We start from the raw sequence: 26,900 nt of genomic DNA on the forward strand, positions 1-26,900 counted from the left end.
GAGGGACTAGATGGCCTTCAGGAGGCCCTTCAAGCCAAAAAWTTTGCGTTTCTTTATTCATTGGTGTTTCACTAAGCATCTCAAGCCATTAGCTAGGCCCTTCTTATTCAGGTTCTGAATATCTGGGGGAAGGGGAGGAAGTTTCCCAGTGCTCTGAGTTTTGAGACGCTGTACATGGTCAGTGGAGAAAGGGATGAACTTAACTCTTATGCCCTGCTGCTTTGTGAGCAGAAAAGTATTAGCTGAAAGAAGCTATGTGCATCAAGGTTAGGGGTCATAAGGGACAGTGTCAGTCTGTGCTTGCCCTCGTTTTGCATTTTCCAGTTTTCCGTCTGCTTTTGGCCACTTCTGAAGAYAGGATGTTGGGCCAAGATTGGTTGYTCTGACCAATTTTAGATTTTAAAAATCCTCATGGGATTTTTAAAAAGAACTTGTGAATATGTTTGGAAATCTCTGTAGAGATTTTTGGGGTCTTATTAAAGAACATTCTAATCAAATGTGTTCAACCAACTGTATCTTGGACACCAAATTTATTGAGTGCTGACATCAAGAAACAGAATTTTGGTAGTGGTCCTAGTAGTAGATCATGATCCTTGAATGCATATAAGAAAAATCTGTGTGGTGAAAAACTGGGTACAAACTACAGGACTGCTTCCAGATGCTATTGAAAGCCCTGATATGCAAATTATAGGAATAAAAAGGGTGGGAACTCCGTCTATGGGTTGAGGACAGACAAGCAGACTTGTGGACGGTTCAACAATGGTAGTTTGTATGCCAAACGTAGCACCATAAAGGCTGAACTAGTGTCTTTTTTGCTTGTTTGTTCTATTGTTTTTTWATGGTAATGTATTCATAAGGTAGCTGTACCAAACTGTGAACAGAATGTAAAAAGTCCTAAAAAAAATCCCTCTTCACTTGTCTCTCTATCAGATGCACATTTACTATACTGGAGCTCATAGGATTATTTCACGAATGTCAGCTTGCTTGTTTAAGAAGTCATCTAAAATCTCTGTCAACTTGACAGTGGTACATTTTTCTTTCTCAGTTTTTGTTTTCCTTAGGATGATCCATAAAYTGTGACCTGTTGATGCTAACTGCCTTTTGTTCCCCTCTCTCTTCCCCATGTCTTTCAGGGATTTGCCTGTATCCCACTGATTTGCTTTTCTTCTCTTAATGCTGATTTTAAATTGAAACAGCAAGATTATACTGTAGCTACTGACTCTAATTGCTTAAAAATGGATGACTTATGCTCTGGGCAGGAAAAAAAGGAGTGGGAAATAGAGAAGAAACAGTTCTGTGGTTTTTACTACTTATTTTTCTGATTTCTTATTTGAAACACAGGCCAGGAAACCCTACAGAGGAATGAGAATGAAGAAAGACAGAAATCTTAACATCTATTCCTGAAGCTGTTTCTGAAACAGATCTTTTCAGCTTTGCACAGAAGCAGTTGTAGAGGCGGAATCTGAGAACCAAACACTCAAAAAAAGGAAACCAACTTAAGCATTCAACATGCTATCAACTGCGTAATTCACAGAAATTCAACATTAGGCATTTGACCCCAACTTTGAAGTCTTTATGAAGACTTCTGCTTGTCTCCAGAGCTGCTGACCGTCTTAAGACATGGCGTGCTGGCACATGGCTCRCACTGAAGATCTTGTGGGCTTATCTTAATGACAGGYTCCCTGAGGGACTCAGTCAGGCTGSTGTTCAGAGCACAGGAGAAATGCAGGGACTGCAGCAGGCTTGTAGATCTGATAGATGATATTCTATGCCTAGCCATGCTTGCTTCCAAATGCTTTKCTGCAAAATGAGTGCTCTCCCACCAGATGAAGKCAAAGTTGGTGGAAAGAAGGAGGTAGGAAATAACGTTAGAGCTTAAGGCTCCTTTTCAGACACAAGTCACTGCAGAAAAGGAGCTCAGGGGTCATAGGTGAGAGCATGCAACGGGAGCCTGATTTCACTGCTTAGTGATGAAAGTCATGGAGGAACAGCTCTTCTTCCTCTTGACTTTGTTCCTCTCCCTTGTAAATTTTAAATTCTCTTGTGTGCAGTGACATAGCTTTAACTGGGGGCATCAAGAAGGCCTCATCCCAGTTCTGCTTTTTTTGGAGAGGCAGAAGGACCAGATGCAGGTTASCGAACTCTACCCTTGAGCTACATGCAGATACAGTAGAGCACGGCCAAGCTCGCCAAACCTACATGTTTTGTGGATTTGGGGTCCAGTGTATTGCCTGTGGATGTGGTGTTTTCATGCTGCATGGCTCAGTGTGTGTTGTCACACATGTTGTCAACAGGCTACCCCTTCAAAATGCATGTGCATGTGTTTTACCAGTTCCTGTGTGTCTGGTGGGTCAGGCTTCTGTTAGGGGCAGTGCCTACATCAGCAAAGATGAAACTTTGTCTCATCACAAGTGGCATGTGTATTTGACCATTGGTTTCAGAAAATAAAATAGCATGACCTTGTGTTAACTTCAGAGTTGAGCTATCCAACTATGTATTGCTTCTCTGGACTCCTTGGAAAAGTGCTGGCACGAGAGGAGGGCTTATGGAGCAGAGTGAGTTGGCAGCCCTCTAGTGGGGCGAAGAAAATGAAGGGCATGAGTGGCTCGGGAAGCAGATGTAAAAGTCAACTGGAAACCACAGCAAGGAGAATTTGACAGGAAAAAATATAAAAGCAAAAACTACAAAACCCAACAGAATTTAACAACAGAGGTGTCAGAAAGCAGTGTTTCCTGAAAGAGAGTTGGATCAGTAGCTGTACTGGTGGGTGGAGAAGATAAAGAGGCATTCAGTCAAATGAGTGAGGTAGGGAAAGGTGGTGTCTGAAACAGCCAGGGAGGTCAGGCCAAAAAACATCTAGCTCAGGACCAAGTCTCCAGCAGTATGAGTGTGTACTGTAGGAGTGATTCATCCTCCTTGCTCTCCCAGCCTTTGCCAGYTTATCATTTAGGGGCTTTTTGACTCAGTGATGGAAACAGCTCTTCAGTTTTCTCCTGCAAATCTACCTCTTCTTTCTAAACACAAATTGCTAAACAGTGATACTCTCAAGTGATGCTCTCTGTAACAGGTGAAGCTGGCCAAGAAACATGGGGAGACTCCAAGTAGAGAGAATGACTGAGTGTAAAACTCTACAAAAATGCCAGTGGGTTGGAGTTGAATGGACCAGAAGTGATAAAAATATAAAAGAGTAGAAAGATTGGGATATAGTTCTACTAAGGAAGACAAGACAAAAAAGAGAAGGGGAAGAACAGAGGATAGTAACTTTGCTGAACAGTGGAAGAGGAGCTGGGCACCTTGGTCTGCTGTGCTGTAGCAGGCAGAGGAGCAAGACACCAGCTCCAGGCCGAAGGAGCTGGGGAACAGTTCTTAGCCCTGTCCCTTAAGGGAGGTCTTGCAAGACTAAGGCCAGTGTTGAGGTCACACATAGCTGTGGATTGCAGTGTGGCCAGGCAAAAAGAGAGAGCAAAGGTTGAAAATGTGAGGTGTCAGTTCCTCACAAGTGGTGTGGATAGAGGAAACTGAACTGGAGAGAAGTGCAAAAGAGCCCTGGCAAAGATGGGGAGATCTGGCCAGGGGAACACTGGGTCAAAAAGAGATTCCTATTACCCGCTTGCAAAATCAAAGGACAGAGGTCTGGAAACATACTGCAAAGGTAAAGGAAGGGATGGATCAATGTGAGAAGGAAAGGGAATTTCAGGGCTAAAGGATGTCCAAAGGGACCTTGGCATCTGTGTCATTCTTCTCAACTGGCACATCCATCTTGAGCCTTTTCAGGAGGCTGAGCTCACCAACACCTTTGCTTCACTGCTTGGTTGGGTCTGGCTGCTGTTGTTGCTCTGAAGCAGCACCGAATTATGCRAGAAGATTTTGCTGTACTAATTAGTCAATGCTAATTACAGTGGCGTGTTGGTAATTATTGATGATTCATAAATGGCAAGGGCTGTAAGTCTGCAGCTGTAAGGGGGTAAAGATTTTCTTACTGGTGATTTAGAAAGGGGAAAATTCAATGAAGTGAGTGCATTCTGCTTAATGGCACTGCTATGATAGCAAGATAATTGATGATCACTGATTTACACAAATGCATAAGAGCTAAGAAAGTGCCATTGACTTTGTCTTGCTATTTGTTTCATAGCTGATTCCTGTGGAGGTTGTTTAGGAGATTATAATGGTACTGAAAATAATACTGGGCAGTTAAAAATGTTAATTTTTTTTCCRCTGTTTTTAAGCTTTTGTTATTTCTTTGCTTCCAACACAGTGCCTGTGCCTCTGCTCACTGAAATTGGGKGTTTTCTCACTGGCCTCTTTGGAATCAGGCTTGTCTCTGCATGTTTTACCAGAAAAGTCTATTATGAGCTACTACACTAATTGATTTAGGTTGCAGATCTATTAGCAGTCCTTCCTGGCAGTCAGTCAAATAATGAGAGCTTTATTTAAATTGGAAATCATCAGCAATGTGATACTCACTTAAGTGAGGAAATGAACAGAGGTATGATGGTGGTATCAATAATACGCAATGTCCACATGGTCAGATTCTTCTGGGAGTTCAGAAGATGTGGAATTAATTCTTTCAGGCCAGTGAGAGATCCGTAGGACATTTGTGAAGGCCAGGCACACATGTCATTATTTTTGTTGCCTCCTGTAGCTGAGTTTTGAAAGAGAAAAGTGAGTCAGTTGTACCCAGAGCAATTTGGGCATATAAATCCAAGGGTCTGATTCAGGTTGTAAAACAAGACTCAGAACTTAAAGGCCAGAAAGGAGGATGTCAGACATAGTTTTTACTGTACCTAATGAGAAGGGCTTTTTTATCTTTCCCGTACTCAGGTTCATTCAGGTTCCCGTGCATAAGGTTCATTCAGCCTTAATTTGACCGGCCCATTTGWTTTTATACATTGTATAAGTAAGAAAATTAAGCATTTTAGGGACTTAAGATTATACGTGACAATCTTTCAGGTATGACAGCACCTATTCCACATCTTTGTGTGGTCCTGACCCTATCAAGTCTGCACAGAACAGGACAGGAGCAAGTCCAACTACATCAGGGCTCTCAGATTTTCTAATTTTCACCTATCTCTCCTGCTGTTAGCAAAGGTGGGAACACAGTGAAACTGGAAGGAGGGGAGGAAGAGAGAAAGAGACTGATATTTAGTTCTTCTATTCAAGTGTTTTCTATCCTTGAGGCTGACATGAAGCAGCCAGGAGAAAAAACCTGAGTCAGAGTCAGAGTRAGTGGATTATTTTGTTGTTGTTGTTCTAAAATAATAAGAAAAGTGGCTAATCTATAAAGTAATCTCTGTAAAGGATTTGATAGACTTGCCCGCATTGATCTATGTCTTGTACACAGTTATTCCATTTCTGATAATGCGGAGTGACTAATGCTGGATGTTCTCTGAACTGTTAGTAAGGGGAACACATTAATTTACAATGTGAGGTCCCTAATATTTCCCTGGCATTAATAAATGGATAATGAGATAAATATCTTTGTCTGAACATACCTGGATGTGTCTTTTGTTGAAGAATCTCAGCCCCTTGATCCACATGTGCAGAGACCATTTGAGCTATATGTTGTCAAAAAAAAGCTTTTGATCTGAGACCGATTGAAATCTCTTTTGTGTCTAGTCAGATTTGTCTAATGAGGTTACTTCAAATCTTTTTTTTTTTTTTTTAATCAAAGTGTGTATGGAGAAAAGATTTATTTAAGAATTTCCTATATGGTACCAGTGGAGTGGCAATGTGCTGTTTTTCTTTTATGGCTGGGGGAAGAGGGGTTGTGAGCTTTCAGAGAACTGTTTCTTTACCTTACTCTTAATTCATGGTTGACGATGGCTGCTAGCTTCCATTCCTGTTCAARTACGCTTACTGGCACTGAGCTACATTCTGCTACAGCAGGAGCTCAASTGGGAAGTGAAGCTTTTCTGTGAGAAAAGGAGAGGTTAACTGCACTTATATTGGGGGCAGTTTTTGCTTTGGGAAACAGTGGCAGGCTTTGTAGTTTAATCTTTTGGAGGACTGCCCGTTACCACCTTCTGACGTACGTTGTTGGGCTGAGAAGAATCGATGCGCAGTGGTGCATGAAAGGCCAACGTGTCCGTTGTAGCTGCACATAATACCAGTGTCTCACATGCAGGCAYGGCTGTTAATGCTTAACACAGCGCTGTATTCTCTAAAGAAAAGTGTGCAGCACTAGGAAATTYATCCTTTTTTAATGTTTATATGTGTTCCATTGAAAAATACACTCTTTAAGGATTGAGTACTGCCTGTGAAAAAGGCTTGAACTAATGAGCAGCACAGAGCAAAATGCCACAGAAACAAGGCTCCAGGATTCCAGTGCATCAGGGAATGCCCTGGGAATCTGCCTACAATTAGGGTTTTGGTCAGATTACATGTCTTGCAGGGTGATTGCTTTAACTCAGCTACATCTGGGGCACCTGGGGTAACTGGTAACCCGGAAAGCAAAGAATCTGCMCCTTTAGAGATCGGTAACTTGCAACTAATTCTCCATGTGCATGAGCATTTTAAGGGTTCAAAGACTTTTCTTGTTAAGCTGTGCACCTGTGTGAGGACATATGTATTGTTCTGTTGCTTAACAACCTTCTGTAACTAACGATCTGAAGTGAAACAGACCAGTAGTCTACAGGAGAGTGTATTGAAATGGATCAGGACACAAAAAGTATTATGGTAGTACAACTCCCAAGAAATATAACAAACAAAGCAGACACAGCCCACATCTCGTGGCTTTCTTGCAGTMGGTTTAAATTATGATGTGCTCTCATGTCTTCTGAAAAGGTCATAGTTCACATGGCAGTGATATTTCTACCTGAAAACTAAAGCGTGTGATTCTGGAAAATCACAGATTCTTTAAATCTGCAACCCAAAGAAGTTCTCTTGTCTGAAAATTGTCACTTCATTCCTAATCAAACCCATTAAAACGTTATTATTTAGGGTACATCACAAGACCTTTAATCCGTGCCACATTCAAATGAAGGTCTTTTGGCCAGAGTTGTGCAGCTTTCTGTAGTCTTCAGCCAAACCAAGTCCTTCCATGTAACCAAGGTATTCTGTTGAGGAAAGAAGGAAAAGTGTGTTTCTTGCTTCCTTATTTAAAACCCTGCAATTTTTAACTTACAAGCAAGTAAAACAAAAATGGGAATTTGGTAAATATGATCATATAAGATATACTTCAAAGCAACTGAATTAAGGCTGTYAGTCATGTGCCTAAGTGCCTTTGAGTGCCTTTCATGGTTCTGTTTGATCTTTAATTTTTGTATGTAAAATGCTATCTTGTTAAGAACCAGACTGAAAAAAATACTACTCTTCTTTAGCAGGCTTCTACTACAGAAGTACAAGTTGGGCCCATGAGACTGACACAATACCCAATTCAGGTAAGATGCTCCTTCAGTTTCTGATAGAGCCAATTCTGTGTTAAGAGGTGGAGAAATTAGGGTTTAACCTCTWTAGTTAAGTATAATGTTTTAATTTCATTTATTCAAGGAATGTGAGATGGATAATGCATGTTYGGTGTATCTGATTGCTTGAGAAAAGAATTTAATTTAACTTGGTAAACGATATGCTTACATTTCCATTAACATCCCATCATTCCTTTCATCTGTCCAGTCTGTAGGATTGTGTGTGTGTGTGCATTAACAGGGGAAAGAGCTGCCTCTGTGGATACTAAAACCTGGTCAGTTTTGATATACCAAAACACAGAGCTTCATGAAGTTTAGATATGCCTTCAGTATTGCTGTGTTTTGCACAACAGGACAGAGAACTGTGTTTTATAGACCACCAATCCAAGAAACCACATGACCTCCAAAAGGACAGGTTGAACTTCCGCTTAAGGAGCAACAGTCCTCATCCATACCTGCTTCTTTTTCTCTGCATTTTGTTTCTGTGGCAGTGTCAGATACCAAGTCCTATTTTTGTCAGCCTATAGTGGRTTTTGGAACTCTCCAGTTATAGAAAATTGAACAATTTTAGCCTTTAATATCGTTCTAGTGATACACAGTTWGTCTGAATTAATTTATGGGTCACTTAGTTCTGTAAAATATGGAGGCATTTAGTCACTGGTCACCCATTCTGTGAAAAACTATGTGTGGAAGAACTGCTGTTTTCAGGGAAATTAAATCATGTATGTGCATCGTACCTTTTTATGTCCATATTAAGCATTCAATCTTAATGATTTGATCTGATGAATTTACTTGTTTATATTGTAATAAGACTGTGGAGCAATGGCTTCAGCAATAGAACAATCTTTGCTTTTGCAAGGAATTTTGATATAGATGTGTGGAACTCTTCACAGAGTAATATTTTTGAATCATGATTGTCTTCAGAAGGATTATCAAACAGATATTTAACAACTACGAATATTCTCAGTGCTTTTGTCAGGATATTGSTTTGTAGAAATTGGATTTGCCCAAGGGAAAGTGTTTTTTTGGTTGTTTTAAAAAACWGACAATCTTCTTGATATCTTTTCAGATGGGTGTGTTATTTTTGTCCTTGCATTGCATTACTGCAAATCYGTGTGAGAAAAGAATCTTTCTTAAGTAAAGCAGGAATTATTTTTTAAGTAAAATCATTAACTGAAGAGTTTCCCTTAAAGATTGCCATACATTAACTTATTTACAGTAAAGGTAAACCACCTCATTTGTTTGTGGAACAAGCCACATTACCTCAGATAATTTGGCAAGCACTGCACACATCCACACATTTAAAAAATGTGTGCTAATCTTTTATTCCATCTTGACAATACAATTACGTGTTTCTCTGTGCAGTGCAAACAGCTACTGAGTATCACATTCTAAATGTCTATTTGTGGATGATTAATCATGTTTACAACTGTCTGAGAAGTAGGTTCAGTTTGCTAGAACAATTGCCACTGGGACTTCTTAGTGAAGTTCATTTTATTCTGGTGTGTTTTGGGACACCTGTGCCAACCTCCAAGTGGCACACATTTTTTGTCTGAGAAGTGACCTTACTTGTGCCTGTGACCTGCYATAAACCATTTAATAGATTCCTTTATGACCATAAATGTTGGAGGAAGAATCAGGTTTAGTTTGCACAGAATTGTGACCCAGGTGCTCCTGGCCTTAAGAGGCAAAGGGAAGAGTCCAAAGCAAACCAGCCCATTCCAGCCCTCCAAACATCCCACATACAGCTTGCACAACTGCCTCAGCTTTGTACAAAGGCTTCAAATAGGAATGGTTTGATTCCATAGCCTCAGAAATTACCATGCTGAAAGTACATGAAAATGTGCTTTTTCCTGGGGGGCACAGGAGATCGGTGGTTTTCATAAACCATTAACGCACATTAAAAAAAGGTGTTGGATCCTCTTGCAGAAATGTTTGGTCATAAATATTTGGGTGTGACCCTATTCAAATGCTGCATTTTCTGACCTTTTAGGACTTTCATTTGCCATCATCTCTTTCCCAGCATTGACACAAAACTCTGTTTTTTTCTGATGATTGTGATCCTCCCTGATGAGCTGCAAATACAGCACGATGATGCACAGCATTTCCCTATTCCCTTATACCACTGTAACAGGACCCCYTCTGACACTTTATTCAGAGATACTTTTCCACCTTGCAAGTCTCTTGCTGGGATATGATGATTTGAAAATAATTAAGTAACTTCTCCAGTTGCTGTAATTTTCTTTYTCCTTTGGTACCCTGGGTGTCCTCAGCTGGTGTTTCTTCTTGTATTTCAAATACTTTAAAGCAAATTTTTGTCCATTTTCTGTCTTTGTATAATAAACTGGGAACAAGATGTGCAGTAGTTGTGTGAAGTAAATACTTAGAAATAGAGTACAAATTTCAGGATGTCACCAAATTGTAAAGGCCTCTACAGAGAAAGTCCATGGTGTTCCTAAACTAGGACAACTCTGAGCAAATTGATCTTTTTACAGTAATGTTGGCAAATCGTGCAGCAAAAAAGTAACTACATGCAGTTTTTTGCCAAGGAACACAGATTGAATTTAAACATTTCCTTGATTGTGTTGTTTATATGGCTTGTTATATTTTTATYTTGACTTTGAGAGCATTCTTCAAATATACTTCTACTTACATTATGTTTTGATGATTTATAGTAAGCTCCATACAAATGTTAATAAAAAAGCCTAGTAGTAATACTTCAAAACAATTTTTAAAGCTAATATTCTCAGAAGGATTTGCACACTGATAATTAGGTACCAGTGAGAGACTGGATGATTTAATAGAGTACTATCATTATTTTGCAGCTGGTGAATGATTGCATTTTACCATCTTTATTTCCAAACTGGGAGTGCTGAGACAAGGAAGATATAGAAAAAAAGCACACTCCCCTACCCCCTCAAATTTTCCTCCCCAYAATGTTTCAAACTAGGAACAAAATAAAACTAATGGCAGTTGGAACCAAACAGAAGATTGTATCAGAGTAGGGACTTCACTCAGGAATCAGTAAAGTCTGCAGCTTGGCCAAGTCACTGCTTTCCAACACTTTGRAGGCTGGGAAAAAATCAGGAAGTAGGAAGAGTGACAACACTTACCTTGGTTGTTAATTTTCAGTAAACCAAATSTGTTTATTAATAGCTGCAATCAAAAACTTTCCAATAAATTAAAACTTTCATATTCTTAATATTTGCAGAGATTCTGAGCATATAATTTTCTTCCATTGTTAAATGAAACTCTGACTGGTTGTCCTGTCACAGTAACACTGATTGATTTTTTTATTGTTTAGCATTCAACAATACAGACAGWTCAAGATAAGAGGAAAGCTATTGTTACCTTTTTTAGCTTCTAGACTGATAGTGTTAAAATTCAGGTTCTGACACCACAGCTGCATACAGCAGGACAGATAAAGGTTATTGACCTTTCATTACAGGCACTTAAAGCAAAATTTTTCAAAATTTTCAATTACTTATACAAGTTATTTCAGTGAAGTCAGGAATGACCATTATTTGTGAAATGAACAGGATTTTGCTTTATGCATGACCAGTCTCTGGYTGCTGATTTTCTGTGCAATTTTAATATCTGTGAATAAACTTTTGACTTTTTGAAACCTTCTTTTTCACAGCATATCTGCACTAAATTAGCCTTTTTCTTCATCTGACACATAGGGTAGCATGGTTAGTTATCAGTTGCCACGGTAAATATGTGCAATTGTAGTGGGGAATGTCTGCCTGACTTGGATGAATAAATTGGATGCTGATAATGTATACATTAGGAGTCAAAGATGAAAAATTTGTTCTCTCTGAAAAACACTTTCTGTTACATGAGAATCACAGAAACAGAGCTGTTTTCAGCCTCTATTCTTGCAAACAGGCTTTCTACAGCATCTCCTTGGTCTTCAGAGCGGTATCTGTATGTGTCCTACTAATCTTGTGTGAGCAGTTCCTTCATTGTTCAGTTGAAACTGTCTAAACTAATTGTTACTCTAATTGTCTAAACCACCTCATATGTTTAGGGACAATTTGGGACAATTTATTGGTAAAAAARTTCTCATATTTTAATATTTTTCCTCTCTACCCCATCCAGTACATGCATTCTTCTCTGTTGTTCTTTTTGGTTTTGAAATAATACTAATGGTTAATGCCATTTTTTGAGCATTGAAGAAGAGAGAACAATTAAAACTATGTTAATTATTTGCCTATGTCTTCAGGGGTGATAAGTGATAATTAAGGCAGTTGCATTTCAGACAATTCATTACAATCAAAAGTGTGTGTAGCTGGGATGGCCTGATGAGAGTGGCAATGATGTTTGAACACTCTGGCTGGTTGCTGATTGAATTGGAACACGAGGTAGGAAGAATTGTGGTGTGGCAAGCTGGCTTGGCCCCAAATACCAGTCCTTGTTTCAAAGAGTTAACTATTGRTTATCTGTTGATGGCCACTCTATCCACTGAGAGGTGTGCTGCTGMATCAGCTGCTTTTTCAAACTTCCCACTTTCAAAGCAGAGTCAATCCTCCAAAGGCAGAAGCGTTTGTTAAGACTTGCACTGTACTGAGGACTACTTTATGTGTTTAATGTGGTGCTGCTGTTTCCATCCCCTGCAGGTTTTGCTGGTCTTTGCAAAAGAAGACAACCAAAGCAATGGTTTCTGGTGGGCTTGTGACAGAGCAGGATACAGCTGCAATGTTGCCTGGACTCCAGAGTCAGCACTTGAATGCTTCCTGGATAAGCACCAGGAAATAATTGTTATAGATCACAGGAACTCCAAATATTTTGATGCAGAAGATATTTGCAGGTAACTGAAACAATCTTATGCTTATCTTAAGCTTGAGAATATGTTGTGTGAAACTAAACCTCCTAATTTTAAAACAAAAATGGGGGCAGGGGGAAGATTTAAAAAAAAAANAAAAAAAAAAAAAAAAAAAAAAAAAAAAAAAAAAAAAAAAAAAAAAAAAAAAAAAAAAAAAAAAAAAAAAAAAAACAAAAAAAAAACAAAAAGAAAAAGAAAAAGAAACCAAAAATGGAATACCTAAAATTGTATTAAAATGAAATACTGAGGCCAGGAGGTTTCCATACATCTGTAAGAGGATAACAATATGAAAACTACACTATGCTGAAGCTGAACTGTGGAATTGTCTCTAGGTCATGGGGCTTCTATCAGAGCATAAGCCAAAGCTTTTGTGATGTCCCTGATGTCTGTGCTGCTTGTTTCCTGGCTTACTGCTGCAGCACAGTCTGAGGCTGCAGACTTCAAAGGAATGTGTTTGATTGTCCACAAGGTCAGGCACTGCCAGTTCTTTGCCGAAGTTTGCATCACTCTTCTGGTCCACCTGGTTGTGTCCAAGCAGCTTTAAGATTGCAAGTGCTTGGTGTTGGGATTCTTTGCTAAAATACAGTTTCAGCTGAAGCATACATTTTGCACCATAGTGTGCTTCTAGTCTGCCATGAGCTAAAGTTTTTTGTGTTTATGGCAAGGGGCATTTTAATGCTCAAATGCTTATGCTGATATAAGTTTTTCTAAAAGACCAATAGACAAACATAAAGATTTTTTATTTGGGACAGTGTGATCTGAGTGAAAAAAATTATCATTAGCCAGTGAAACACAAACGGAGTGTTCTTCTGATAGTTGGATGTATCTTTTCTGATAGTTGGATGTATCTTGTTTGGTTTCTCAATAACATGCAAGATGGTGATATTTTGTTTGTTCAGTATTTAATAAATTACAGTATTTTGCAATTTGTTATGCACACTTTTCTTACTTGCATGCCTTAAAAGCACTACCCACCCTCTCAACAAAATTTTTCAGTGTCTGGAAGGACAGTGGTAAATATGAGAGCATTCTTGTTTAAATTGGGTAGAGATTCTTGTTTAAATTAGTCAGTGGCATTGAAAATGTTTTGCACAGACTGACCTTTCTCAACTCACACATTCAGGGCAGTCTGCCCCAGATAAGCTGAGCATACAGGGGAAACCTTGGCCAGGTCATAGGAGTGGGTTTGGAGAGCTGATGTTTGTACTCTGTGGTTTTGCTGTTTTTGCCTTCTTACCTGCATAGAGCAAAATGAGAAATCTGGTGGCAAAATGGAAATAGTTTGTCTAAATAGGGATAGGTAGGTTTGGCAGTGTAATATCCTRTTTCCTAGCCTCAACGATGCCTTTCAGTCCTGACTTTGATTTATATTTTCAGTGAAGATACTCAGAGCAATACTGAGAAAGCATTCAGTGTAACCCTAGAAATCTTTGTTTCCTCAGGTCTATTCGTGCCAYCCAGCCATCAGAGCACACGGTAATACTTGCTGTGGTTCCACGCACGTAAGTATTACTAATTTGGGAAAATTTTTTTATTCTACTTTATAAGATCAGTTATTTAATTTGTAACAGATATTTAATAGCAGAAAATATCTTACTAACAAGTGTTAAAGAGTAAATGTAGAATTTTTCACCTGAAATGGGCTACTGATGTTTCATGCTTTTTTGAATGTTTGATAACTTTCCTTTAGTGCAGACTAGTGTTATCCCTGCCACATTCAGAATACCCTGTATAGCAAGAAAATTAGACGGATATGTGTTAGTCTCTAAGAGAAAAAGAAAATCCAAACCAAAACCATAAAGCTGTGTATTACTTTCTGAAAGAAATAACTAGACCAAATAACTGTTGTTTATTGAACTGGGTGATGGGGCAGACTTCAATCCTGTTGCTGATAAATTCACCAGAATGTTGTCCTGAAACCCTTATTCAGTAATTCATACCCCATGCATTTAGGAAGAATTTTTACTAACTTAAATAAATATTGMTAGATTAAATACCTTCAAATACCCCTATTAGAACTCCTACAAACTACTGAATCCATTTGTAATTTCATTAATTTCCTAGATCAATTAAAATATTAGGAAATAGAGTGGTGGGAGAGCTATTACTGCCAAGATTCGAAACTCAACTAAATTTGCTGTTGAACAAGATTTTACAACWTAGCTTCACCTTTAATAATATTTTTTTAGAATATTTCTCATAGGATATCACAGAATGTCTTTTATTTTCTTCATACTTTCTTTTTGCAACCCCCTTCTGTGAAGAGATAAAGGACTCCTCTGGAGGATCTGTCAGGTTTGCTGTAGAAATAACTATCAGGTTGTAGTAAAAGCTGCAAACACCTAAAATAGAAGACTATAGCACTAACTTCTCTAACAGTATGGTTTTATGCATGTATTTTATGCAAAACTTTTCTCACTGAGTGTATTATGTTTAGAGAACTATGTCAAATCCATACCATCTCATTCTCAAGGGTTGTGTGACCATACAATACCCCGGCCTTGCTTAACATCTGTATCAGTGACCTGGACAAGGGGATCGAGTGCACCCTCAGTCAGTTTGTGGGTGACACCGAGCTGGGTGGGAGCTGATCTGCTGGAGGGCAGGAAGGCTCTGCAGAGGGATCTGGCCAGGCTGGATCATGGGCCAAGGCCAAGGGTGTGAGGTTCAACAAGGGCCAGGGCCGGGTCCTGCCCTGGGGTCACAACAACCCCAGGCAGTGCCACAGGCTGGGGCAGAGTGGCTGGAAAGCTGCTCACAGGAAAAGGACCTGGGGGTGCTGGTGACAGCGGCTGAACATGAGCCAGGGTGTGCCCAGGTGGCCAAGAAGGCCAATGGCATCCTGGCCTGGATCAGCAATGGTGTGGCCAGCAGGACCAGGGCAGGGATTGTCCCCTGTACTGGGCACTCCTGAGGCCACACCTCAAATCCTGTGCTCATCTCTGGGATCCTAGCTACAAGGAGGACATTGGGGTGCTGGAATGAGTCCAGAGAAGGGCAATGGAGCTGGTGAAGGGTCTGGAGCACGAGTCCTGTGAGGAGCAGCTGAGGGAGGTGGGGGTGTTTATCCTGGAGCAAAGGAGGCTGGGGGAGACCTTAGCACTCTCTGCAACTGCCTGAAAGGAGGGTGCCCCAGGTGGGGATCTGTCTCTTCTCCCAAGCTGCAAGGGGTCTGGCAAAAGGAAATGGCCTCAAATGGCTAAGAGAGGTTTAGATTGGACATCAGAAAGGGTTCCTTTCCTGAAAGAGTTGCACGCGTTGGAACAGGCTATCCAGGACAGTGGAATCACCATCCCTGGGGGTCTTTAAAAGATGTRTGGATGTGGCACTTGGGAAATGGTTCACTGGTGGGCTTAGCAGTTCTGGGTTAAAGGTTGGACTCGGTAATCTTAACAGTCTTTTCCAAACTGAATAATTCTGTGCTTCTGTGATTTTGTTTTGTAGATCCAATGACCAAGAAGAGACTTCTGTTCTTCCCCTTCTTGATGCAGGCTTTGATAGGGTATGTATAAATTGCCCATGTAATGTAGAAAACATAGTAACTTCATAAATTACAAATGCTTTTGCATCCCCAAATTGAAAATTATACCTTCTCTTCTGTCAGAAGTTTGCTGGTAAAGAAACCAGTGGCAGTTGATTTGGTTTTCTTTTCAAGAGTGTATTCCAGAACATACGAAATGAGAGGCTTTGTGATCTGGCTAGTCCTTTCAGAATAGCAACAATACTGAAAGTACCTTCGTGTGGTCAGGCTGGGTATTGGGTGGGTTTGTGTRCAGCTGCACCAAAAGACAAGGATGRGAGACGCTGATTAACGCATCACAGCATGATGTCTTGTCACCCAGACCCCTCTGTGTGTCTCAGGCTGCTGGGATTTCTCTTCTAATGGGGCTACAAACCTGGTCCAGCTCCTGATGTGAAGAATTGGGGCTTTTTTACCATTAAGTCTGTTACRCTGGTTTGCACCAGTTCTTCTCAGGACAGAATTTGGGGCAGTCCTATGCAGGCAGCAGAAGGGGAGATAACTGTTCAGACTGTTTCTCAAAGGGCTTTGTAGGATAAAGTAGGTAGGCAGGACTTCTCAGCTCTGAAAACCTAGGCTGCTTAACCTCTTCCAAYCTTCGTGTGAGTGGCTCTGGGTAGATATTAATGTCATGTTACTCTAAAATAAATCAGCTGCATTTTTTAAGTTAGCCATTCGTAAGGCAGGTTATATACTCAAGCACATCTGGAGTTAGAATTAACTATATGTATTTTCTTAAATATATATACAGTTAGGAAAACTAACTGTAGTAAGGAAGATCAGGGAAGAGATGTAATTAACCCAGGCAGAATATCAGGCTCCTATGCTCATACTGAGTCCMGTGTCTGAGCTAACTCACATTCAGCCCAGGTTTGTGTAGCACAACATGAACCAGAATTACCACTTGCAGATCATATCCGAAAAAAACAGGTCTAAGATCTTGCCTCTATTGCAAGGGTATTGTGAGGCCAAAGCATTTCTAAAGCACTTAGATGCTCTGAAAATTGGAAAAGATAAGTCAAAGAGGAAGGTCAGCCCAAGAGTGCCWGCGCTTTATTAGTGTAGTTTCTCCCTCTCTCTCTCTCTCCCTCTCTCTTTCTCTGGCTTTAATATTTTTCAAAGAAAACTTACTGATACTCAGGTCTAGTGTTTCATTTGAAAATTATGCAGGGCAATATGTTTTGTGAGCTAAAATATAAGTGTAGGTGTAAAGTCAGAGGGRACTCTACAGCTCTGAGACACAGCACACTCTGCCTTGGAAAGAAAAATCTATTTGCACCTGACAATTCCCTCTTGCTGTCCCAGCTTTATCAAAGAGTTTGCATAATGTCATAATTCCCTATTGGAATTGTTCTCAAGACTTTAAAGTACATCTGATGTCAAAGTTTCTTTTTTTTTTTGCTGTGGGGTGGGCATAGGAATTATTTCTGCTTGGATGTGGATCAGYAGGGACTACATCCATTAATACACAAAGATTTAAAAATAACCTTCTTCAAACAGAGAGGTGGTATTTGTGGGGGTTCTCTTCCTCAGCAGCAAAGATTAAATTTATTTTTGGAAAATCATAGCTGCTTGAATCATAACTTTTTCTTCATGCTGACTTATTTCTGGTTTTTCTTCCTTCTCAAGAAAGTCTATTTTATTATGTCTTGATTTTCCCTCTATATCATTAACAGCTTTTGTGTTTGTGTATTAATGCTGGTGTTAATCCAGTACATTAATTATGCTGATTTTTTTCCCTCTCAGCCTCATCAATCTAATAGTGGTGGCCTACTTTGGATGGGCTAATTTGAATAAGCAATTTGGCTTCCTGACTGATTTTTAGCTGCGATTTAAATCAGCAAAATCTTAATGTTTGCATTTATAAATTACAAACTTGGCTTGTATTTTGAACTTCTTTTCCTGAACAAGCATTGATTCTCATTGACCAGATACTATTAAAACTTTCTAGATTGGAATAAAAGAAGTCTTTAATATTAAACATAATTCTTATTACTAAGCAAAAAGAATTATGTATTTGTGCTAAGTTATAACTCTTGTGGCTTGTACCAAGTTCTGCATAGAACAACAGTGGAATCCAATTATAATGAAGTGAAAAATAATTTAAGAGTAYGTGTTACTTAAACCAAAATATACTRTATAAATATGAAACTTTTAAAAAAGTAAGTGTTTTGTCTACCTTCTAACATGTGAGAGTTCAGAGCATTTCTTATTCTTGTGTCACATTAGATACACAGATTAGAAAAGGAAAATGACTGCTGTTTTCATTTTCTTAGTTTTGAGTCAGCCAGCAAATGACCAGCATCAGCACCATAAACTGAGATAAAATGATTCTGTACATCTGCAGAAGACTATACAACAGTTAAGAGTGAGGTTAGCACTTCGATAAGCTGCAATTCTTGCCCCTAGAAACAGATATGTGCCAAATTTTGTCAGTGAACACCAGTGGTTAAATCTTTTTAGTAAACCACACTACTGTAAAATTCAGTTTATGAAGAGCCTAAGTATACTCTAGCAAATCTATTTTATAAAATAGGTTGCCATCATTGGTAGATTTTGTATTATTGATAGATTTGTTCTTATGTTGTTTTAAATCTGGCACAAATGTATTTGAATATTTAAAAGAATACCGTAAAACTGAAAATCTRTATCTGCACTGCTGTAGAAGGGAAATTGTTTGCAGGCAGTTTGCAAAAACACAACCTTGTTTGCACCTTTGCTTCTGAAAACTTGATATTGTGCCTTTTGTTTTCCTGTGCATTCTGTAATGTGTGAAGTGAAAGTTCCCGAAGTGTTTTACAATCTTAACATTAAGGAGTGAAAGAGACCCATGCCAAAAGTTTTTATTTTTTTTTATTTTTTACATTTTACTCACAACTTGGAATTAAGCCAGTAGTCCCCAAAACACAGTTTTTTCACACAGGAGAGAAGCACAGATTTCTTTAAAGCTCTTCTTTGTTCCTTGGAGGCTTTGACTGCTACTCTGGATTTTGTGTGCAGCTGCACTTTGAGAATTAGTGACAACACAAGGCTTCTCCTGTGATAACTAAAGTCCTTGCATGTGATTGATAATAAACCTTAACTGAAGTCAGAGAATCTGCTTCTTTCCTGGCAACATAAAATTTCTGATTTGAGCAAGACCAAGCACAAGATCTATCAGACCTAACACAGACAGCACATCCTCTGCTATCTGGAGTAAAAGTTTCTTCACTGTGGTCAGCATGCTTCTTACTTAATATACTTTCCTGTACTTCTGAATTCACAGTGAGAGCTCAGTGAGATTATGTGTGGAGCAAAGTTCCTYTGCTTTCAGAGCTTTAGCTGCAATATTTGCTCGGAAACAAATGTCAGATATAATTTCTTTTTCTTTTTTTTTAGCATGAATGTTTCATGTCTCTAAGGTTTTCCACTYCCAGTCTGATGGATGTTAAGGATGGATGTTAAAATAAACAAAACATCAAGGCAATACCRGTTTTGTGTGAGACTGTGCTTGGGGTTTTTTTTAGAGTTTCTGTTGAGTTGCCATTAGGGTTGGCAAATGGGAATATCCAGTTAAGGACTTAGCATTTTTTTATACTTGCTTTGTATTTAGATATTTGTGTTGTCTTAAAAACTAGAAATTCATTCCTGAGGAAAAGATGATTATTCAACACAAAAGGTACAACAAAAAGAAAAGAAAGGATGGTTGAGGTTGGAAGGGACCTCTAGGGGTCATCTTGCCCAACCTCCCTGCTCAAGTACAGCCACCTAAAAAAAGCTGTCCAGGACYATGCCATGCAGCTTATGAACATCTCCAAGTGTGGAGATTCTGCAGCCTCTCTGGGCAACTCGTGCCCAGGTCRCCCTCACAATAAAAAGAAGTGTTGCCTGATGTTCAGGTTCCCTGAACCTCTTGTACTTCTGTTTGTGCCCATTGCCTCTTGTCCTGTCACTGGGCACCACTTGGAAGAAGTGTCTTCTTACAATTTCTTTTCAGATATTTATATACTTTGATGAGTTCTCCACTTCAGCCTTCTTCTTTTCAGGCTGAAAAATTCTCAGCTCTCTTGGCMTGTCCTCAGAGCAGAGCTGCTTAATCACCTTTGTGGGCATTTGCTTGGCCTCATGCCAGATCTCTTTAAGAAATTAAAGTTTTAGATGCAGAAACAGAAGAAACAGATTAAAATAATTTGAGACTATTTCATGCACTCTTGATTTGTCTTCCAGCAATTCATGGAGAACAGCAGCGTAACTGCATGTTACAATGAACTGGTTCAAATAGAACATGGGGAAGTGCGATCTCAGTTCAAATTACGGTACGTAGAAGTGTAACAAACTGCAAACATTAACCTTTTGATCCAAACAATTCTGCTTCTGCTTCTTCCCAGCTATGCATATGTGTGCCTTGCATCTGTATGCTAACTAATATCCTACACATTTATATTTTCTCCTTCTATTACTTTGTAAAGGACAAACTTAAGTGCTTAGTAACTGGTACCCTTGAGAAAGCTTGGTCGATGTAGGTATAGGCTGCAAATCTGTGTTGGAAGAACTTCACAAAGCCATTCTCAATCTTGTGTGTCTGAGATTTCATATTGGAAGGCTTGAGCTGAATATGATCTTGATTCAACTCTGAGTATTTATTTTCTTGCTTGGTAAGWCTTGGCAGGCCAGAAAAAGTTTTATGTGTTAGTGAGAAGTTAAAGAATGTTTATTCCCACATGCACTTTTTTTTTTAAATGTGATTAATTCTGTATTTAATATAGGTGCTTATGCACGCATGTAGATATTTTTGCAATGCAACCACATGAAACTATAGGAAAGAAGTGCAGAGAAGGGGTCATTCTCTCTGGCATAAATTAATTCCAGATCCATCAACAGAAAATACTATCACTAAACTACAGATTTCAGTGTCTCTGTTTAAGAAGCTGATTTTTCTAAGATTTTCTTTGTGAACTGATAGCAAAGTGACTTCACATTTCAAGTGATTGCACGTTCCTGCATGCAGACTGCAATTACATTTCAGGGGAAAAAAAAATTGAATTTAGGTTTACACAATTTTAATAGTTTTACAAAACTCAGCAAGAACGTCTTTCCCTTACCTCTGCCTTATTAGCCAGATACCATTAAAAACTACTCAGAACTGGTATTGATTATGACATTCAGGTATATGGTTTTTTTTATTCATGTGGTTTAATTAAGTGAGGAAAACAGTGTTGCACTGCACATCTGTGCCATTTGTCACTGATTTGCAGGTCATCTGTACAGCTTGGTAAAAGTGAAAGGGAAGAGAATGCAGAAAGTTAGATGGAACTAAATATAGGATATGTACGTGTTCAGACACAAGAGAAATGTGATGAAAAAGCAGCACTAGCCCCAGAGAGCAGTACATGAGGTCATGTCAGTGGTCAGAAGTGTCTTTCCATTCCTAGCATGGACTTCGCTTTTCCATGTAGCTGGTTCTGGTTTGAAACTTGGTTGGACATCTGTGTGCTAATCAAAGGGGATATGGGCCATTTAAACTTGTACTTTTGCTGTCTTGCTTGCCAGATCAAATGAAAATACTTAGGCTTGAATAGTGCAAATATAGCTGTGTGTGTTCCTACAGAAAGCCTATGTAATTATATTTATTAGCTGCTGGTGCATCAGATAGGCATCTCTCGCTGAAACAAATTAGTTCCTTCACACAGCACAAAATCACACTTGGGAACCAGCCTTAACTGCTAAAAATCATTTGTAAAATTACACTGCGAGCTCCTTTCATATGAGCAGAAATAGTTTTGTCATCCTCTGTATAAAACACCTTTTTCCTACAAATCTTCATCCACATGGCTGCATGTTTGTGCTTTGGTGTATGTCTCTTCATGTATCCTATTTGGTTTTGAGTTACTTCCACAATAAGCAGAAGTAGTAATGTCCTGTATTTCTTAATTCTCTAGTCACGGGTACTAATTCAAACCCTACTATGCAGCCTGGAAGCAAGATGTTCCTTTTAGGTAATAACTGTATACGAAAATGTTTATGCGTGGTGTGTTTTTGCTCCCTGCAATCAGAGTTATATAGAAGATTCTTAGTTTGTCTTTAGTCCAAATCAAAGATGAAGTACTGACATCTATCAAACCAAGTCTGCCCGGGTTGTTTCTGCTAGTGTGCTCTCTTCCTGCCCATGRTGGTGTGTTAGAACTACAGGATCTTCGTGTCCCTTCCAACCCAAACCATCCTATGATTCTATGAGATATACATTTTTCCCTAGTAGTAGGAGCCTATATTAATGTTAATGCCATCCTGTGTAAATCATAATTTAAGCAATTTGAATTCTGTAGCAAAAAGGTAAGGCTTTTGTTTGCCTTCATTAAAGTAAAGCTCAGAAAAAAAGAAAAGAAGAGATCAGCTGGGTCAGGATGTATGGAAAACAAGTCACTGCATTATGACTTGGAAGCAGGAAAATTGATGTGCTTTGGTCTAGAACTTTGAGATGGCGCAAATTGTTTCCTTTAACTGTGTTGTATTATAGTTTCTTTGATAGTGCCAATCTATTTGCTCTATTGAAAACTTTGCATATATCTACTGTTATGATTTTTGTGTTCCCAGTCTTTAATGACCACAAAATTTTCTGATGTAATAGCAATGTGTTATTTTGACTGCTAATTGTTAGTTCCTGCTGTCTAGAGCATCTATGTAGCTACAAGTGTGTGATTAAGATGCTGCAGAACCCATGATCAATTTTACAATGCAATCTGCAGTAAAAGCACGTTAACAACAGGGATGTCTGAGGCTGGGTGTTCTGAAAAAGTCATAATAAAGATAGTGACATGGGGTCTAGTCAAAACAACTGCTACTTTGTGATTCATCTAACGATAAGTACAATTTATTCATGTATTTATAGTGAACAAAGTGTTCTAACAATAAAACTAATGTGCTAATAATTTGCTAATTTCAGGGCTTGTAATGCGGTGTTTACGGCATTAGACCATTGTCAGGAAGCTGTAGAAATAACCAATGAAGATCATGTCATCCAGGTAGGGGGGAAAACATTAACTATTTTATAGAATCTGAAAAGAGGAACTGCAAAGAGACCTTCCTTTGCTCAGTAGTTCCTGTTCTCTTTCAGTATTTTAGTTTCATTGCCCATTAGAAAGCTTTGTGAAATGAACTGCTTAATTTCTGGTTGCTGCACTCTGATGTCTGCTGAATTTTTAAGACTTTCCCTTCTGTAACTTCATTTAGATTATAGTTTTCAGTAATGTTATTTCTGGTAAAGCCTGCATTAGTTCTTCTGTGCCTTCTGATAGGASATTACATACTGCCTTCTGTGTTCAGCCTCTTATTTGAATAAAATGTTTCACCATTGCAGAGTATTTTTACATGAGAAACATTGAATTGTAGAGATGTATGTTTGTGGCTAGCCCTAAAAAGTGTCACACTTCGATAGTTCCATGTAAGTTATTTAAATAAGTTATTTTGGATATTATGTTAATGTACCTTTGTTTCGGCAGTATGTTAATCCAGCCTTTGAACGGATGATGGGGTACTGCAAGGGAGAGCTTATTGGCAAGGAGCTCACTGAACTACCTAAAAGTGATAAAAACTCTGCTGATCTTTTAGACAACATAAACACATTTATTAAAAAAGGAAAGGTAAGTAAACAAAAAAAACTCATGTGTAATTGCTGTAGAGCTCTATTCTGCTTCATTTTTATTGCTGTAGATTTAAGAGCACAAGATGTGTCTTCATAAGTACACATGTAATACCAGAATTCTGCTTCTGAGATGGCTAAGCACAACAGCCCATGTCACAGACAAGTGACTGCAGATTTCATTAGCTTTGCTTTTAGGATCTGACTGAACTCCTCCTGATTTGTTGGCTGGCTTAAGACCAGTATCAGAATGTTTTCTGTGTTTCTGTTTTGCCTAGAGCCCATGGAGCTTTTGTTAGTTGGAATGTAACAGTTTGTCCCTCCGTCAGTCTCTCAGGTGGCTGAATCATCCAACCAAAATGTGTATCCGTTCTGTCAAACAGCAGCGCTTTCGTGACTATATGCTTAAAGCACCAAAATGTATTGGTACCCAGTGGGGTTTGCTTTCCTAACTGTAATTAAAATATCTGCATTTCACTGTGAACTCCTGTCGTTGTGGTGATGGGCCTGGCAATATGTTCCCCTAGTACATGCAACAGTCTCATCCCTTTTCCCCTGGGTTGCAGAAGTACCTGTCACCCTTCCCAGTCTCACGTTCTGCTTCAAGAACTTTGGGGAGTTGAACCTTTGAGTCATGTCCAGCAACGACCTGAGCTTTGTGAGTCACTGTCTGGAGCTGTTTGCAGGTTCACCTTGGTTCATTAGCAGTACCTGCAGGCCACTCCTCATTTATATGGGCTGCCCAGCAGCTACCACTGCCTGCTCAAAGGTATCTCCTACCCATTTTCCAGCTTCATCCTATTCTGCTACCAGGTAGTTCCCTCCTTAAAAATCTCTCCTCTTTGAAGTTAGTTCAAGAACATCTTTAGATCAAGGACTTGTGAAATTTAGCATACATTTGTGTGACAACTTCAAAGCTGAATGATGCTTGGCACAGGGTTTGTTTCTGCTGGTCCCAAGGGAGACAGCCTCTGGATGTCTTGCAGCCACTGCTGCTTATCTATAAAGAATGTTTGTCACCTCTTTAAGTAGATGATACCTAAAGTTCCTTGTAAAAATGGTATCCTTTCTCCCAAGAGAAACATAATTACAGTGTCCTTGTTACAAATGCCTGCTCAAGGTGGTGCGCTTCACTCGGTGAGTAATTGCTGCTGCTGCTCTCCCTCTCTGTTATACTTTATAGCATATTAATTTCATACTATTTTTTTAAAAGACAACCATGAAATAAAAATAATAATTTAATACATAAGGAACTATGCAATAATAAATGAATATTTGACTGCAACCTGTGTATGCAGCAGAGATGCTGTCTCGGTTGTGTTTCCTTAGGAATGGCAAGGAGTTTACTACGCAAGAAGAAAATCAGGAGACAGTATCCAGCAGCATGTGAAGATAACACCTGTGGTCGGTCAAGGAGGGTAACTAACTTGTACAGAACATGATTGCTTTCTGGTTTTTAGGGCCTTCTCTCTGCTTTCTGCACCTGTAAGTTTGACATGAACCTCCATGTATTTAGTATGGGCAACACCCATGTTTGTGTGTGTGCTTTTACGCGGACATATTGCCAAGTTCAGCTCCCAGATGTGCCAGAGAATTCCTGGAGCAACAAAAAGATCAGGTGTCCTGGGACAAAAAGACTCAATGTTATGCTGAAGGAGTACTTGTCACCCAGTTGTCTTGCTAGTGTTGGCCTTCTTACCTTGTTTCATGAGGGCTGGGAGATCTGTTTTAGAAAACACCAATGTATCACTTCACTTCTCTCTTTACCATTTGACACGGTAATAAATTATTATTTCTGTTGCTAGGAAAATAAGACACTTTGTGTCCCTCAAAAGGCTGCATTGTACCAATGAAAACAACAAACAGGTATTGTATATCTTTCATGTGATAATTTTCATAGCTTTAAGTATACTGATATTTTTTGGCTTATCAATTTTTCCAAGATATGATCTGTATTGTCTGAGCTTCTCATTGGTTGTTGGAGTGAGCAAGAAAACGTCAACATTTGCATGCATTATTCTCCTTTTGTAGAACTYCTGAGTAGAGGAACACCTTTAATTTCCTGGAGCATGGATCTGACAATTGAGTCCGTGATACTGTGGAGCAACACAGACCACAGTCCAAAGGGAGTTCACGGCCTTTTTTGTAGAGCTCTTCTTGCAGGTCTGATGTGGTGTACTTATGCCAGCTAATGACCTATGGTCAGTAGCCCCAAGGTTTGACAACATGTGGCTCTTAGATAAAGTGTAGCCTTCATGCAGGAGCTGAGACATCACACACTCACCAGAAAAGGGGCTGTGGAAGGCTGTCACTCAAGCCATAACCCAAGGAAACCAGCACTAGCAGCTGAGCTGGGTCTCTGCAGTGTAGAAACAAATCTGCACCAGCTGCTCCTCCAACAAGCTGGTGCTGTGGGGAGCTGTTTGCTGTCACATCCTCCTGATTTCCTCCCTGCGATAGTGCCTGAGGCGAATGATCATATCACATACTTGGCCCCAAAAGTACTCCAGTATGCTCCCTGTGGAGTAAAGAAGTCTGAACTTCTATGAGCAAAGGAGAGAGTCTGTGTTTAGCCTGTGGTCTGTAGGGATGAGATGGAAAGTGGGAAGCATAGGAAGTGTCTGGAAACATTTTAGACCAAGCATGTGCTTGGGAAATAGGACATATTTCCATTTTGTTTAGGAAAGGGGTTGTGTATCTTGTTTTATTTAGAATTTTATGTGCTTTTATCTGTGATGTGGATAAAGACACTTTGGCAGGAAAGGTATTTAGAAAGTCACCAGTATGTCTGGTTGCCCCTTCTTTAGTAGAACAATACTGAATATTAACACATTATTGGAAAACCATTACTCCTAAAATAATTTCATAGGTGGTAACATTTGACTGTTGAAACCATCCTCCTTACACAAGCTTTTGTGGGGTAGGTAGTAACAAATCAATGAAAAATCTGCATAATTCTTGGAAGAACTTTGCATGTCTATCACTGAAAAATAAGACTCAACATTTTAAACTGACCTCATCTTTGAACTAAAACATGTATTCTACTATTAGCAACAAAGTACCATTTACAGTCACAGGATCTTTTAAATTGCACAGGCGAGAGTGCAACCTTCATTATTTTATAATAAAAGCAGTGATAAAGTTACATAATTGTTTCATTTATAGCTGCTTCGACGTTGATTTGAAAGTAAGACGTAATCTGATGGGTTTTTCTATATTATACACACAGCTGAAAGACTGGTACAGGGAGGTGTAGGTATGATACTCTTAATGAAAGATAATGAGTAGAAAACAACTACAAACTTTTTCCCATCTGTAAAAAACAGCAGTAGGAATATAGAAAAAATATTTTGCTATATTGTAATTTTTCTTTGCCCTTGTAGATTGGACAGATAGTAAAAATCATTGAATCATAAATTGATTTGGCTGGAAAGGGACCTTAAAGATCACCTCATACCAACTCCCTTGTCACAGGTAGGATCACCTTCCACTAGACCAGGTTGCTCAAAGCCCCATCCATCTGGTCTTGAATTTCCA

At 39.2% G+C, this 26,900-nt stretch overlaps 1 protein-coding gene across 3 annotated transcripts in view; it reads left to right on the forward strand.

The window, feature by feature from the left end:
- PDE8B (phosphodiesterase 8B) overlaps positions 1 to 26,900 on the forward strand; it is an 89,417-nt gene that overhangs the window by 41,403 nt on the left and 21,114 nt on the right. For all 3 annotated transcript variants that reach the window (XM_057363844.1, XM_057363845.1, XM_057363843.1), the window contains 9 exons: positions 7,320 to 7,379; positions 12,023 to 12,213; positions 13,671 to 13,730; positions 15,673 to 15,730; positions 19,955 to 20,043; positions 22,668 to 22,746; positions 23,224 to 23,364; positions 24,693 to 24,781; positions 25,169 to 25,229. In XM_057363844.1, coding sequence (XP_057219827.1) covers positions 7,353 to 7,379; positions 12,023 to 12,213; positions 13,671 to 13,730; positions 15,673 to 15,730; positions 19,955 to 20,043; positions 22,668 to 22,746; positions 23,224 to 23,364; positions 24,693 to 24,781; positions 25,169 to 25,229 — 795 coding nt within the window. In that variant the 5' untranslated portion in view covers positions 7,320 to 7,352. The remainder of the gene's footprint in view (positions 1 to 7,319; positions 7,380 to 12,022; positions 12,214 to 13,670; positions 13,731 to 15,672; positions 15,731 to 19,954; positions 20,044 to 22,667; positions 22,747 to 23,223; positions 23,365 to 24,692; positions 24,782 to 25,168; positions 25,230 to 26,900) is intronic.

This window comes from Malurus melanocephalus, unplaced genomic scaffold (assembly GCF_030028575.1).
Source record: "Malurus melanocephalus ecotype Western Australia unplaced genomic scaffold, MMel_1.1 scaffold_31, whole genome shotgun sequence".
NCBI lineage: Eukaryota > Metazoa > Chordata > Aves > Passeriformes > Maluridae > Malurus > Malurus melanocephalus.